This window comes from Antennarius striatus, chromosome 5, assembly GCF_040054535.1.
Source record: "Antennarius striatus isolate MH-2024 chromosome 5, ASM4005453v1, whole genome shotgun sequence".
Taxonomy (NCBI): domain Eukaryota; kingdom Metazoa; phylum Chordata; class Actinopteri; order Lophiiformes; family Antennariidae; genus Antennarius; species Antennarius striatus.
In genome coordinates this window covers 1,229,621-1,245,298 of record NC_090780.1, presented here as the reverse complement: position 1 = coordinate 1,245,298, position 15,678 = coordinate 1,229,621, and the positions used below count along the sequence as shown (strand labels likewise).

The 15,678-nt window shown below is 44.7% G+C and overlaps 3 protein-coding genes across 3 annotated transcripts; 2 read left to right on the top strand and 1 right to left on the bottom strand.

Moving 5' to 3' along the window:
* Positions 1–1,808: 1,808 nt before the first annotated feature.
* Positions 1,809–2,735, bottom strand: LOC137595802 (transcription factor HES-5-like). Its single transcript, XM_068316114.1, has 2 exons — positions 2,647–2,735; positions 1,809–2,534 (listed from the first exon to the last, which is right to left on the bottom strand). Exons 1-2 carry the CDS (start codon positions 2,707–2,709, stop codon positions 2,148–2,150), a joined length of 450 nt encoding a protein of 149 aa, XP_068172215.1. The 5' UTR covers positions 2,710–2,735; the 3' UTR covers positions 1,809–2,147.
* A 5,263-nt stretch (positions 2,736–7,998) lies between these two features.
* Positions 7,999–8,719, top strand: LOC137595832 (transcription factor HES-5-like). The gene is made up of 2 exons (XM_068316161.1): positions 7,999–8,076; positions 8,189–8,719. Exons 1-2 carry the CDS (start codon positions 8,014–8,016, stop codon positions 8,573–8,575), a joined length of 450 nt encoding a protein of 149 aa, XP_068172262.1. The 5' UTR covers positions 7,999–8,013; the 3' UTR covers positions 8,576–8,719.
* Positions 8,720–11,443: 2,724 nt separating this feature from the next.
* Positions 11,444–14,285, top strand: LOC137594926 (kelch-like protein 10). Its single transcript, XM_068314608.1, has 4 exons — positions 11,444–11,556; positions 11,893–12,367; positions 12,703–13,308; positions 13,953–14,285. The coding sequence occupies exons 1-4, from the start codon at positions 11,444–11,446 to the stop codon at positions 14,283–14,285; spliced, it is 1,527 nt and encodes a 508-aa protein (XP_068170709.1).
* Positions 14,286–15,678: the final 1,393 nt, after the last annotated feature.

The following is a 15,678-nucleotide window of genomic DNA, read 5'->3' as shown; positions in this document are numbered from 1 at the left end:
GAGATCTTCTTCAGTGGTGTGACTTTAAAGGGAACATTGCCCCCTACTGGCCGGATAGGCACACGACAGCATTTCAGCTGTCCTTCAAATCTGTGTGCAGAGACATGAACAGAGACCCCCCCCCCATCAGATATATATACACAATGCTGTACTTGTAATACCGTACGGAAACAGTTTGTTCTTATTCACAGCTGCCGTGACCTGGACCTGTTCAATTAGAATCTTAACACAAACTCGACTATATAACACTGGATTCTTGATTTCTTTCGATCGATCGTCCTCTCCTTGTCTTACACCAATTCGCGGGTTTAACTTGTAAAAATAGAATCTTTTTGTTTTTCATTGGACAAGTCATGAGAGGAGTGCATATTTAATGATCGGGAGCATTTGGGTCACTTCGGCTATTTCCGTCGGTTAAATAACCAACGGAAATAGCGGCGCTATAGAGAGAAAGTTTGTAATCGCTTTGGGATCCCAAAAAGTTGTAAGTTTTAGCCTTTTTTTCCTAAATATACGAACGCCACTGTGGCTACACAGGCTAAAAACCTTGTAGTCAATCTGGAATTTACTGCGCGTATGGCGACGTGGCGAATGGCTAGCACAAGCCCAGAAAAGGTGAAATGAAGAAACACTGTCTGTCATGAAGGAAACTTTGGGACGATGATGTTTCATGAATCTTGCCTGATAAAAATGAGCATTTATTACAAAACAAAACCGTAAACGTACGGCTTTATTTTGTAATAAATGCAAGTTTTTTTGAGGCCTTTAGACAAGATTTAACTGTCTTGTAATGTAAAATAAAGATAAATTCTGTTTTACATCAGATGGGGTTAGATTTATTTTTGTCTCTAATCTAATACTGCTTATTTCTTACTATAACTTGTTTCTCTACTGCATTTTGGGTATTTATACTGTTCGAACTCAAACTGAGTCTATATGTATAATGTATATATCAGTTAATTTGAATGTATATCACCTTAATCGGCCACACTTTGTTGTCATGTTCATGTTCAAGGTGACAATGACAGAGTGACAGGAGAACAGCACATGTTCAGGTGTCGGTGTTTTTATTCCAGCAGACACAATGAGACACATGAAGTCAGAGAGCTCCACCTGGAGGTGATGATACATCACAACAAGGTGGACATTTCTACAGATCAGTTTGGGCAAATCAGAGAGATTCAATTTAAGTTCATTCATGACAACATGTCCATTAAAAGGACGGATGCATTTTCTGATCACAAGGATCAATAACAGTCAGAAGGTAGCAAATGTTACCAGAGCGTCTCCTAAGGAGACATGGAGTCCAGGACTCACACGCACCAGAGGACAGCTGTCTTTACAACAGACAAACCATGTCCAGTCTCTGAGGACACAGTCCTCACTGTCCATCAGGCCTTTAAATGGATTCACACGTTTGTCCTCGTGGACAAAAGTACAAGTCGTCCCCCTGACCTGACAACAGGTCACATGGTTCTGAACAAGACCTGAAATCAACTGATTGTCTCAATGCAAACATGACAGCGTCTCTAGGAAACTGTGACAGGGTGACGTTCAACAAGCCTTTGACCATCAGAGATCAACAGATTGATCTAAAACTGATCTTCTATCATCACACAGTGAGGGAAAGTCCATCACCACAAAATGTCCACAAAAAGGACAATGAAGACGTTTGATCCAACAGATTATTACTAATCCAGAGGTCACAGTTATCACCATGACAACACATTTGACCAGTTACATTACGGATTATAAAAGCATCACAGGAAAATTGTGACATTTAGCAAACCTTTTGTAAAAAGGATAAACATTTGGATCTGACTCCAGATCAGTTTGGGCAAATCAGAGAGATTCAATTTAAGTTCATTCATGACAACACGTCCATTAAAAGGACAGATCCATTTTCTGATCACAAGGATCAATAACAGTCAGAAGGTAGCACATGTTACCAGAGCGTCTCCTAAGGAGACGTGGAGTCCAGAGACTTCTAGAGTTAGTCTGACGTCATCACATGTGTTGATGCAACACCATCACAAGATCTTCTCTTCCTGCACTGAAAGATATTGTTGCTGGTCTGGTGAGAAGACAAACACACTTCTGGACCTCCAGAAGAACAAGTCCAGAACATTTCAAAGACTTCAGTCGGCTCATCTCCCACCAATGTGGTCATGTGACTTTGTGAGTCCGTGGCTCCAGTCTGTAGGTGTCCACCATGGCCTCCAGAGGACACTGTTGACTGGACTCTGGTCTGTGGTGATGCTGGTCTGAAGTGTGGAGCTCAGTGGAGAGAAGTCGGCCTCCGTCAGCTTGTGATCAGAGGACGACTGTAATTTGTGGAAGTTCTTCATCAGTCCTCTCTGCTGCTGCTGCTGCAGGCGTCTCAGGACCCCGACTGTCATCTCCAGGATGTCTGCTTTCTCCAGCTTGGAGTCTGGATGCTGTTGGAGGAACTCTGGACCCAGGAGAGACTTGAGCTGCTCAATGCAGCTGTTGATTCTCTCTCTGCGGAACTTCTCCACCAGAGGCTTTCTGAGCTGCACAAAGAAGAACAGAGTGGTTGACCAACGGATTCAGGACTACAGGGAGAACATGGAGTCAGACCAGCTCTCCTGAGAACATTGAAACCTGCTTCAATCTTCAGTTTACCTTGTGGCTCAGAGTCAGATGCTCCTGAGAACTGGTCGTCACTGCAGGGATTGTAGGAGCCATGATCTGCTGGTCTGTGTGCTGTGGAGGTCTCTGAGGAGACAATCTGATCTCTGCTGGCTTCAGCCCTCCTCTTTATAGTCCCACATCTCCATATGAATGTGTGGCTCCAGGTCTGCTTGGAGGTTCTCACCGTCTCAGCCAATCACAGAGCCCCTGAAGACAAGAGGGGGTCTTCCACAGTTAATGCCGTTGTTGCCTGGGGGACAATAGTTCCATCTCAGGGGAGCAGCTGGAGGACTGGGGGGTGACTGTGGGAAACTGATGACCCTGTAGATCTGCTGCCTGATGCTGGATCATTGATTGTGAATGGACACACACTCCTCAGCCCGTCACGTACATCAGTGGGTAGAAAGCTGCTTTCTCTTTCTCACACCCAGAAGACTTGAATGGAGTCTTGTGACTGATCCTGGACCTGTGTTGGAGGAGCATTGTGTGACGTCATCGACTACCTGGAGGAACCACCACAGGCTGCTTCTGGCCGTTGGTAGAGTTTGAAATAATTCTCCTCAGAGCCTCAAAGGATTTGAACATGTTTGACTGGAACCTGAAGTCTCTGTCAGACGTTGTGATGTTCCCCGATGATGGTCCTCTGCATCAGGTCCAGGATCAGTTTGTTCTCCACAGATGAAGACGGGACCTGGAGGCAGCTGTTTCCTGAAGTGTGCCAAATCCCTCTGGACAATAGTCTGCTGCTGCTGCTGGTGAACTGGTGAAGAGGGCTTTGGAGCCAGGCTTCTTTTTGAACGTCTCCCAGGTCAGAGGTCAGGATCTATTGTCCCCCTGGGCTCTGTGAGTGGGTTTCCTCTGGTTTCCCACACTCTGTCCTTTCACCGGCTCCACTGCAGGAACAACAGAAGTGTGTCTTGTTCTGCTTCTCATTAGAATCATTGTCTGCCCTCTTTTAGAGGGAGATGGTTGACTTTAAAGTGTCTGCATTACAGTCCAGTGACGTCTGATCAATGTGATCACCTCTGTTCACGTCGGGAGTCACAAACAGTTTTCAGTGGAACTCTTTCAACTTTTAGTCCGGATGTATTTTTAGGCTACTGTGTGTTTAAGGATATTTCCTGGTATTTGACAGACTATGACGATCATTACAGTCACTAAGTGAAAGACGATTAAGGCTTCTTGAACCACAGCATCATAATAGGGGATTATTTTCACCGCTTTAAATTTGTCATAAACTGGGTGATCATTTTTTAAAAGTTTTTCTTACAGCTAGTTTTGCTTGTGATCATACATCATACAATTATTTTAATCTCACACGTATGATACAAAACACAACAACTAACAACTAACAATGAGTACAGAAAGCATCGGTCCAGATGTGGACTCTGTGGACACGTGCCTCGTCTTCAGCGTGAGGAAGAAGTGGGGCTCAGTTTCCCACGCTGACTCCCTGTGAGCTCAATGAGCCACAAACACACTTCAGTGACAGATGCTGACCGTGTTGTCATAGAAACAGAGGCTGACATCAGCAGCCATCTGGAGGGAAACGACACCATTGGCTACTCAAAACTGAAAGTGAACTGAAACTACCTCCACCACAATGATTTATCTTGTGGTTCGTGTAGTTTACAGTCACTACTGTATATTTTGATCAAGGTCATGATTGATAGTGATTGATATTGATCGCTTTATCGTATTTCCACAAAACTCTTCTTTCACCATCACTTTTTCACCTTTCATTTTCTATTTTTGCACCAAACATCATCAGAGCCAATGTCCTTGACTAGATGTCTGCCTGACGGCGCTGTGGTTCAAGGAGTGCTTCCATCAACATTTAGCTCATTTTTAAGTCTTGACATTACTGAGAGGTTATGTGGTAACACTGGCCCCTCCGAAAAAAACCATCTTTTAGGTGACATATGTCAAACTCAAGGACCGCGGGTCAAATGTGGACCATCATGTCATCTTTGTGACCTTCAAGATCTTAAACTTTAAGCCTTGACTTTAAGTTTGAACTTAAGTCTTGTTTGAGGTTTTTCTCTTCAACCAAGTGTCCATCACATGCGGTCGGAGATCTGATGATACGACTAGGGTTAGGGTTAGGGTTAGGGTTAGGGTTAGGGTTAGGGTTAGGGTGAGGGTTAGGGTTAGGGTTAGGGTTAGGGTGAGGGTTAGGGTGAGGGTGAGGGTTAGGGTTAGGGTTAGGGTTAGGGTTAGGGTGAGGGTGAGGGTTAGGGTTAGGGTTAGGGTGAGGGTGAGGGTTAGGGTTAGGGTTAGGGTGAGGGTGAGGGTGAGGGTTAGGGTTAGGGTGAGGGTTAGGGTTAGGGTTAAGGTGAGGGTTAGGGTTAGGGTGAGGGTTAGGGTTAGGGTTAGGGTTAGGGTTAGGGTTAGGGTGAGGGTGAGGGTTAGGGTGAGGGTTAGGGTTAGGGTTAGGGTTAGGGTGAGGGTTAGGGTGAGGGTGAGGGTGAGGGTGAGGGTGAGGGTCCTGGTGCCATGTGCACTGATGGTTGAACAAGGTGTTCGTTCTGGACAAACTGTGACGAGCACAGAAGTCCAATAACAGAACACCACGCGTGTTCAGATCGGGGAGGCCGTTCATCCCAGTCACCCCTTTCCAGGTCTCACTGTCATTGCCCACATGAGCGTTGAAGAGCAATAGAGACTATTCAGTACCCCTCCCAGGGACTCTAAGAAGGCCGGGTATTCTGCTCTTCTGTTGGCCCGTAGGCCGAAACGACAGTGAGACACCTGTCCCCAACCTGAAGGCGCAGAGATGCGACCCTCTCGCTCACCGGGGTGAACGCCAACATGTGACTGCTGAGCTGTGGGGTAACAAACAAGCCCACTCCAGCCCGCCGCCTCTCACCGCGTTCCCATCTTCCTTGAAGCTGCGTCCAACCTACAGCAACTTTTCTCAACCTGGAAATTTTGGGGCCATTCTTTATTGCACTTGTTGGAAAAAGGCCCTTCTTTACGCTGCCCTCTAGTGGCGGGTGGCTGTCATTTCATGAGTGACATCATCACATGCATTGTGAGAGATAGTTTATGGTCAATGCACATTTTAATACAACACAAACTTATTTAAAAACAAGTTTACACTTTGAGGCTTAAAGTTTAAGATCTTGCAGGTCACAAAAATTACATCATGGCCTACACTTGGCCTGCGGTCCTTTTCATTTGGCACAGGTACAAAGAAGATACTCATTTTGGGAGGGGCCAACATAACTACTTGACCTTCAGTAATGTTAAGACTCAATAATGACTTGAACTGGATAATGAAATTAGGAGTGTGGGAACTCTAACTGCCTTTAAAAAAGCTTTTAAAAACATGATTTTGTAAGGTTGTATTCCTGACGTGAATGATGGTTAAAGGACTCCCCTGTTACGGCGAATTAAAGGTCATGTTGTCAATCCTGTGAAACAAATGTCACTAACCTTTGTGCAGTAACTGAGTTAGATTCTAGATGTTATCACTGCTCCTCTTAAATCATAAAATTGACCAGAAACAACCCTTGAAAGGAATAACAGAATGAACATCAACAAAATGTGGACTCTTCTCAATAACTGACAAAGAGGTGTGCAAAGACGCACGCCTATTGGACTGAATGGACGGATTAAAACAACAATGTACCAGAATAAAATAATTGAAATTGATTTGTGACGTACAATGTACGAACTGGTTGACAATGTGCTGCAATGAGAGAGATGTTGATGATTTAGGGGACGGGAACCTCACAAGCCAATGGCTTCTACCCGTCAACCCTATTTTTTCTTTTCGGATGTTGTTGCTGATGTTCCAACACTGATGAAAGTAAAATCTGTTGTAATAACATGAAAGAAGAAAATAAACTGAATAAATAAAAACTTTTTTTTTTAATGTTGATGCTAGCACTTCCCTGAACACGTCAGGCAGACATCGAGTCAAGGCCATTTGGTCTGATGGTGTTTAGTCCCAAAATAGAACATTTAAAGTGACAACAGCTTTGTGGAAATACAATAAATGATCAATATCAATATTCAGTAATGACTGTAAACTACACGTACCACAAGATAAATCATTGTGGTGGAGGTAGTTTCAGTTCACTTTCAGTTTTGAGTAGCCAATGGTGTCGTTTCCCTCCAGATGGCTGCTGATGTCAGCCTCTGTTTCTATGACAACACGGCCAGCATCTGTCACTGAAGTGTGTTTGTGGCTCATTGAGCTCACAGGGAGTCAGCGTGGGAAACTGAGCCCCACTTCTTCCTCACGCTGAAGACGAGGCACGTGTCCACAGAGTCCACATCTGGACCGATGCTTTCTGTACTCATTGTTAGTTGTTAGTTGTTGTGTTTTGTATCATACGTGTGAGATTAAAATAATTGTATGATGTATGATCACAAGCAAAACTAGCTGTAAGAAAAACTTTTAAAAAATGATCACCCAGTTTATGACAAATTTAAAGCGGTGAAAATAATCCCCTATTATGATGCTGTGGTTCAAGAAGCCTTAAACGTCTTTCACTTAGTGACTGTAATGATCGTCATAGTCTGTCAAATACCAGGAAATATCCTTAAACACACAGTAGCCTAAAAATACATCCGGACTAAAAGTTGAAAGAGTAGGAGGAGACGTTCAAAAAGAAGCCTGGCTCCAAAGCCCTCTTCACCAGTTCACCAGCAGCAGCAGCAGACTATTGTCCAGAGGGATTTGGCACACTTCAGGAAACAGCTGCCTCCAGGTCCCGTCTTCATCTGTGGAGAACAAACTGATCCTGGACCTGATGCAGAGGACCATCATCGGGGAACATCACAACGTCTGACAGAGACTTCAAGTTCCAGTCAAACATGTTCAAATCATTTGAGGCTCTGAGGAGAATTATTTCAAACTCTACCAACGGCCAGAAGCAGCCTGTGGTCGTTCCTCCAGGTAGATGATGACGTCACACAATGCTCCTCCAACACAGGTCCAGGATCAGTCACAAGACTCCATTCAAGTCTTCTGGGTGTGAGAAAGAGAAAGCAGCTTTCTACCCACTGATGTACGTGACGGGCTGAGGAGTGTGTGTCCATTCACAATCAATGATCCAGCATCAGGCAGCAGATCTACAGGGTCATCAGTTTCCCACAGTCACCCCCCAGTCCTCCAGCTGCTCCCCTGAGATGGAACTATTGTCCCCCAGGCAACAACAGCATTAACTGTGGAAGACCCCCTCTTGTCTTCAGGGGCTCTGTGATTGGCTGAGACTGTGAGAACCTCCAAGCAGACCTGGAGCCACACATTCATATGGAGATGTGGGACTATAAAGAGGAGGGCTGAAGCCAGCAGAGATCAGATTGTCTCCTCAGAGACCTCCACAGCACACAGACCAGCAGATCATGGCTCCTACAATCACTGGAGTGACGACCAGTTCTCAGGAGCATCTGACTCTGAGCCACAAGGTAAACTGAAGATTGAAGCAGGTTTCAATGTTCTCAGGAGAGCTGGTCTGACTCCATGTTCTCCCTGTAGTCCTGAATCCGTTGGTCAACCACTCTGTTCTTCTTTGTGCAGCTCAGAAAGCCTCTGGTGGAGAAGTTCCGCAGAGAGAGAATCAACAGCTGCATTGAGCAGCTCAAGTCTCTCCTGGGTCCAGAGTTCCTCCAACAGCATCCAGACTCCAAGCTGGAGAAAGCAGACATCCTGGAGATGACAGTCGGGGTCCTGAGACGCCTGCAGCAGCAGCAGCAGAGAGGACTGATGAAGAACTTCCACAAATTACAGTCGTCCTCTGATCACAAGCTGACGGAGGCCGACTTCTCTCCACTGAGCTCCACACTTCAGACCAGCATCACCACAGACCAGAGTCCAGTCAACAGTGTCCTCTGGAGGCCATGGTGGACACCTACAGACTGGAGCCACGGACTCACAAAGTCACATGACCACATTGGTGGGAGATGAGCCGACTGAAGTCTTTGAAATGTTCTGGACTTGTTCTTCTGGAGGTCCAGAAGTGTGTTTGTCTTCTCACCAGACCAGCAACAATATCTTTCAGTGCAGGAAGAGAAGATCTTGTGATGGTGTTGCATCAACACATGTGATGACGTCAGACTAACTCTAGAAGTCTCTGGACATCACGTCTCCTTAGGAGACGCTCTGGTAGCATTTGCTACCTTCTGACTGTTATTGATCCTTGTGATCAGAAAATGGATCTGTCCTTTTAATGGACGTGTTGTCATGAATAAACTTAAATTGAATCTCTCTGATTTGCCCAAACTGATCTGGAGTCAGATCCAAATGTTTATCCTTTTTACAAAAGGTTTGCAAAATGTCACAATTTTCCTGTGATGCTTTTATAATCCATAATGTAATTGGTCAAATGTGTTGTCATGGTGATAACTGTGACCTCTGGATTAGTAATAATCTGTTGGATCAAACGTCTTCATTGTCCTTTTTGTGGACATTTTGTGGTGATGGACTTTCCCTCACTGTGTGATGATAGAAGATCAGTTTTAGATCAATCTGTTGATCTCTGATGGTCAAAGGCTTGTTGAACGTCACCCTGTCACAGTTTCCTAGAGACGCTGTCATGTTTGCATTGAGACAATCAGTTGATTTCAGGTCTTGTTCAGAACCATGTGACCTGTGGTCAGGTCAGGGGGACGACTTGTTCTTTTGTCCACGAGGACAAAGGTGTGAATCCATTTAAAGGCCTGATGGACAGTGAGGACTGTGTCCTCAGAGACTGGACATGGTTTGTCTGTTGTAAAGACAGCTGTCCTCTGGTGCGTGTGAGTCCTGGACTCCACGTCTCGTTAGGAGACGCTCTGGTAACATTTGCTACCTTCTGACTGTTATTGATCCTTGTGATCAGAAAATGCATCCGTCCTTTTAATGGACATGTTGTCATGAATGAACTTAAATTGAATCTCTCTGATTTGCCCAAACTGATCTGTAGAAATGTCCACCTTGTTGTGATGTATCATCACCTCCAGGTGGAGCTCTCTGACTTCATGTGTCTCATTGTGTCTGCTGGAATAAAAACACCGACACCTGAACATGTGCTGTTCTCCTGTCACTCTGTCATTGTCACCTTCAAAATTATGAACATGACAACAAAGTGTGGCCGATTAAGGTGATATACATTCAAATTAACTGATATATACATTATACATATAGACTCAGTTTGAGTTCAAACAGTATAAATACCCAAAATGCAGTAGAGAAACAAGTTATACTAAGAAATAAGCAGTATTAGATTAGAGACATTGTTCACGTCTTCACCATGAAGAAAAAGTGACGTTCCGTATTCATGCCATTGATCGAGGCCTCCATCATAGTTCCTGTCTTTGATTGACACATCAAGACAACATTTAGCACAGACAGTGAGTATAGATCCATAACCAACGTCTGTAGATATAAACTAGGTCTTGTACATTTAGAAATGGAAAGTATAAAACAGGAAAGGTCATCATGGGTTAATGGACCCACAAACTCAAACAACGCTCCTGCAGAATGGAGACAATTTGGTGCTGAACAAAAAGTGACGTAGCCTATGTATCCTGGAAAGATAGCTTTATAACATACAAGAAGGCTCTCTGTAGAAAAGGAAATGTTCACTTCTCTACATTAACAGAGGAAAATAAAGACAAACCTCCGTTCTTTTTCAGCACCGTAACCAGGCTGACTAAGAGACACAACAGTTCTTTAATTCTGGACAGTGATTACTTTCTCAGGTTCGTTCAAAATAAAATAACGAGACTGAAGGATGAGATCCGTCACACACTCACATTCGTCAGTCCCACAGCGGAGGAACTGGTTACAACTACCAATCATCTGGAGTGCTTTCAGCCCTCTTCTGGTCACTTTATGTGTGTGTGTGTGTGTGTGTGTGTGTGTGTGTGTGTGTGTGTGTGTGTGTGTGTGTGTGTGTGTGTGTGTTACGGGTTTGTACACACTATATATGCATGTGATTAAACTAACAGTGTGATCTAGAGTATGCTAACAATCTTCCTACAGGGATTAATAAAGTATACTTATCTTATAAATGAAACTCTCTGGCTTAGACTCCCTACCATCCTCTGCTAACCCGACCACCAGTCTGACGGACAAAATTCCAACTCCACTTCTTAAAAACACTCATTCATTCATTGATTCATTGTCACATACCCGCTTAATCCACTGTCCTGGGTCACAAGGCGCTGGAGTTTATCCCAGCTGACTGGGGACGTGAAGCAGGGGACACTCCGGGTGCGACGCCAGCGCTCCGCAGAGTCACACGTAAACAGAAACACACACTCACGCCTACGGGCACTTTGAGACTGGCCAATTCAACTGAAATGTACGTGTTTGGAGTTGGGAGGAAGCCGGAGAACACGGAGAGAACCCACGCAGACACGGGGAGAACATCCAAACCCCGCACTGGGCGGGACTCTAACTGGGAACCGCCTCGCTGTGCGGCAACAGCGCTGCCCACTGCCTAAAAATGACAATTTATCAAAGAACTTTGTATTTTCCGCTCTATAAGGCGCACTGGACTGTAAGGCGCACCTTTAATGAATGGCCTATTTTAAAACTTTTCACCAGAATAAGACGCACAGCATTATGAGGTACATAAAATATAAAGTACTGTAGTGGCTGTGGTTGTGTTATGCGTCCACTAGATTGAGCCGCCTGACGATCGTCTCCTTGTAGTCTGATTGTGTTGCGTCACTCCGCTTGTACTTTAACTGTGTTATGTCACACTGCTTGTGCTTTGATCTCATTATATAAAACTGTTGACAGTTTAAACAAGCAGCTGTTGATGTTGTGATGGAGGCAAATTCAAAGATGGCAAGATTAAGACGAGCAGTGGATCCTTTACGTGATGTAGTCATCTGCGCTGGGGATGTCGGTTTTAATGTTCACAGAATCATCATGTGTAACTGCAGTCCATACTTCGAGTGAGTAACTTACTGAATATCAATGTAAGCTGATATATACGGTAGTTATAGTTCATCTTCTCACACACCCTGACCACACTCACCACCAGGTGGTGATCACCTGTGGTGATGACCTGTGACCCGGGGTTCACTGGTACCAAGAGTTCTAGACACCCTGATGCTCAAACATGGTGTTAGTTACGGACAAACTGTGGCCAGCACAGAAGTACTGAACATCAGACAGGCTGTTCCTCCCAATCACAGCCCTCCTAGTTATGATGTCATTGCCCACATGATGCCACGTGATTTAGCATTGCTTCTTTGTTTGTTTGCTTAATGACTTTTCTTTACTCACAGGGCCCTTTTCTGCCGACACGCAGGTGATAGAACACATTTCACCATCCCAGACGTGTCTGCAGACATGATGCAGGTCATCGTTGACTTTGCATACTCAGGTTCTGTCTCTGTGACAGAGGAAAACATTCAAGATCTGCTCATAGCAACCGACTATTTGATTGTAACTGACATTGTAGAGGCATGCAACAACTTCCTGTTAGAGCACCTCACTCCAGAGAACTGCATTGGTGTCCGTCGGTTCACCATCTCAGGTCCTCAAGCCCAGCACAAGGCTCACTTCCTGTTAATGAACAGGTTTGAGGAGGTTGTTTCCAGCCAGGAGTTCCTGGAGCTCAGTTTGCAGGAACTCTCTGACATCCTTGATAGTGATGACCTCAACGTGGACGAGGAGAAAACCGTGTACGAGGCCGCCGTTAGGTGGATCAACCATGAACCTGAGCAGAGAACCTCCCATTTACCTGCACTCTTGTCAAAGGTAAGACCACGTTCTGTCATTATGCTTCATTTAAATGTTTACAGTCACCAATGGGCTTATTATGTCTTCTACAGGAATTTTTTTTTTTAAATTATAAGGTTACCTGAGTACTTTTACTCCTGCAGCTGAATAATTTTATCAGGATAAAATAACAAAAATATTTTTTTTTGTCATTTAGTTTTGTGAAGAGTCCTGTTAACACAAAACATTTCTAAAGTTAAAACATATATCAGACTGAAACTGTTGTTTTTTATTGTAGTTGCTGTCTGTGACAAAAATGTGGAATATCACAATTTCATCTGTTCCATTTAAATTATATTCTGTTTCCTCTGCAGGCTCGTCTGGCCATGAGCAGTACAGACGACATTAAGACTCTGATGTCTGATCCATATTTGACCAACAACAGTCAGTGTGTGCAAATTCTAGATGACGTCTTGCGACTCAAACGTCAGCTGTCCGATGCCACACCGCCCAGGAGATTTCTCTCTGACCTCGCTGCTCGTCCTCGTTTACCCAACGCCATCATTTTTGCGACTGGAGGTTGGAGCACCGACGATGTAACTAACATCACAGAGGTTTACGATGTCCGTGCTGATCGCTGGTTGGACATTACAGATCATCAGGAAAAGCCTCGTTGCCATCATGGAACTGTCTACCACGACGGGTTCATCTACTGCATTGGTGGCTATGATGGCAGGGAGTGTTGCAACAGCGTGCGCAAGTTTGATGTGGAAAGACACGTTTGGCTTGAAGCAGCACCCATGAACCAGGACCGCTGCTTCGTAAGCGTTGCCTGTTTGGATGGATATATTTATGCGTTAGGAGGACTGTATTGCCTGAGGACTGCAGAGCGCTACAGACCTGAGAAGAACAAATGGAGTCTAATTGAACCCATGCATGTTGGGAGACATGATGGCGGTTGTGCAGTATTCAATAAGAAGGTGAGTGAAGGTACAGAGCAGTTGGAAATAGCTCTGGAGTTGTTCTAATACAGACAGGAAACTGTTAGCTATTAATTTAAACATTTGTGGATTAGACTGTAAACTGGAGGTTATTCAATATTTGTAAAAACAAGAACTCTCCAATCATATAAAAGAAGAGAGGAAAATGAGTGAAAAATGATCTTACCTGGGGGTTATGCCAAGAACAGTGATATTTGTTGAAAGCCCATCTTTTTCTCCCTTTTCTGTCCAGATTTACGTTTGTGGTGGTTTCAATTTGGATTATAATCTACAGTTACCATGTGAATTTTATAGTCCAGAGTTCAACCGGTGGACACGCATGTCCAGCATGCACACTGTACGCCGTGGTTTAGGCGTCGTCTTGTATGACAACTGGATCTTTGCCGTGAGTAAATGAAGAACTAATCTATTCAAGGCCAGGTTGAATGGAGTCATTCAAACCTATATTCAAGCTGGGGTCCTTCAATCACCCCAGCTTGAATGAAGATGCCCTCTGTTTGGTGTTTAGTTGGCATTACGCATGCCATGTTCACAATCAAAGTTTCTGAGAATGCTTTCAATCAATATGTTGAATTTAATTTGAACCCAAACACTCACATGACTATTTTATTTTGTTCTGATAGGTCGGTGGCTACGATGGCAACAACTATTTAAAAAGTGTTGAGGCCTACGACCCACAGACCGATGAGTGGCATGAAATTCCCCCCATGTCGACCACCCGCAGTAACTTTGGCACTGTTGTGATTAACAACAAGCTGTTTGTCATGGGGGGCATCAATGACTCTGACGACATCAGTTCTGTTGAGTACTATGATGTAAAAACTAACACCTGGACTGCAGCCGGTCAGATGAGGACTGCTGGAAATGGTCTCAGCTGCTGTGAGGTGTCCAATCACCCCAGCTTGAAACAATACACCACAAGTCGTGACACGTTGCCACAATTAGAGGAAGTGTAAAACTTGGAGGACTCCAGCATTAGCACCCAAAGATAGGCGTGTCAAGATGGCTGTCTAGTCAATGTGTTCCGTTTTCCTTGCCTGAAGTCTGAGTTTTTGAGCTTTTGTGGGTCATTTGTTTCACATCATATTACTATGTCTGAGAAATACTTCTCAAGAAAAACATCCTTCAACCAATCTGAGTTTCTGGGTACTTTTTGATGGGATGGCTCCAGATTTCCACTGCAGTCTGGATTACTGAGGACTGTGGCATTATGGTTGAGGTCTACATGGTGTAGATTACAGGTGGAGAACTCTTCTTCTTCTTTTCCTTTCGGCTTTTCCCTTCAGGGGTCGCCACAGCGAATCAATTTCCTCCATCTAGCCCTGTCCTTTGAATCCTCTTCTCTCACACCAACTACCTTCATGTCTTCCCTCACTACATCCATAAACCTCCTCCTTGGTCTTCCTCTAGGCCTCCTGCCTGGCAGTTCAAAACTCAGCATCCTTCTACCAATATATTCACTATCTCTCCTCTGGACATGTCCAAACCATCTCAGTCTGGCCTCTCTGACTTTATCTCCAGAACCTCTAACATGTGCTGTCCCTCTGATGTACTCATTCCTGATCCTATCCTTCCTGGTCACTCCCAGAGAGAACCTCAGCATCTTCATCTCTGCTACCTCCAGCTCTGTCTCCTGTCTTTTCCTCAGGGACACTGTCTCTAGACCAAACAACATCGCTGGTCTCACCACAGTTTTGTACACCTTTCCTTTCATTTTAGCTGAAACTCTTCTATCACACATCACACCTGACACTTTCCTCCACCCGTTCCATCCTGCCTGGACACACTTCTTCACCTCTTTTCCACACTCTCCATTGCTCTGGACTGTTGACCCTAAGTACTTCAAATCCTCCACCTTCTTGATCTCTTCTCCCTCTAACCTCACTCTTCCACTTGGGTCCCTCTCATTCACACACATGTACTCTGTCTTACTGCGGCTAACCTTCATTCCTCTCCTTTCCAGGACAAACCTCCACCTCTCTAGCTTCTCCTCCACCTGTTCCCTGCTCTCACTGCAGATCACAATGTCATCTGCAAACATCATAGTCCATGGAGATTCCTGTCTAACCTCGTCTGTCAGCCTGTCCATCACCATAGCAACAAGAAGGGGCTCAGAGCTGATCCCTGATGCAGTCCCACCTCCACCTTGAACTCCTCTGTCACACCTACACACACCTCACCACTGTCTTACAGTCCTCATACATGTCCTGCACCGCTCTAACATACTTCTCTGCCACTCCAGACTTCCTCATACAATACCACAGTTCCTCTCTGGACACCCTGTCATCAGCTTTCTCCAGATCTACAAAAACACAATGCAGCTCCCTCTGGCCTTCTCTGTACTTCTCT

What these genes read in the sequence shown, in the direction of transcription:
- LOC137595802 (XM_068316114.1), bottom strand. Translation starts at nt 2,709, where the DNA reads ATGGCTCCTACAATCCCTGCAGTGACGACCAGTTCTCAGGAGCATCTG. An exon ending in ATCTGACTCTGAGCCACAAG is followed by an intron (nt 2,535 to 2,646) that starts GTAAACTGAAGA and finishes TTCTTTGTGCAG; the next exon opens with CTCAGAAAGCCTCTGGTGGA.
- LOC137595832 (XM_068316161.1), top strand. Translation starts at nt 8,014, where the DNA reads ATGGCTCCTACAATCACTGGAGTGACGACCAGTTCTCAGGAGCATCTG. An exon ending in ATCTGACTCTGAGCCACAAG is followed by an intron (nt 8,077 to 8,188) that starts GTAAACTGAAGA and finishes TTCTTTGTGCAG; the next exon opens with CTCAGAAAGCCTCTGGTGGA.
- LOC137594926 (XM_068314608.1), top strand. Translation starts at nt 11,444, where the DNA reads ATGGCAAGATTAAGACGAGCAGTGGATCCTTTACGTGATGTAGTCATC. An exon ending in AACTGCAGTCCATACTTCGA is followed by an intron (nt 11,557 to 11,892) that starts GTGAGTAACTTA and finishes CTTTACTCACAG; the next exon opens with GGCCCTTTTCTGCCGACACG. An exon ending in TACCTGCACTCTTGTCAAAG is followed by an intron (nt 12,368 to 12,702) that starts GTAAGACCACGT and finishes TTTCCTCTGCAG; the next exon opens with GCTCGTCTGGCCATGAGCAG.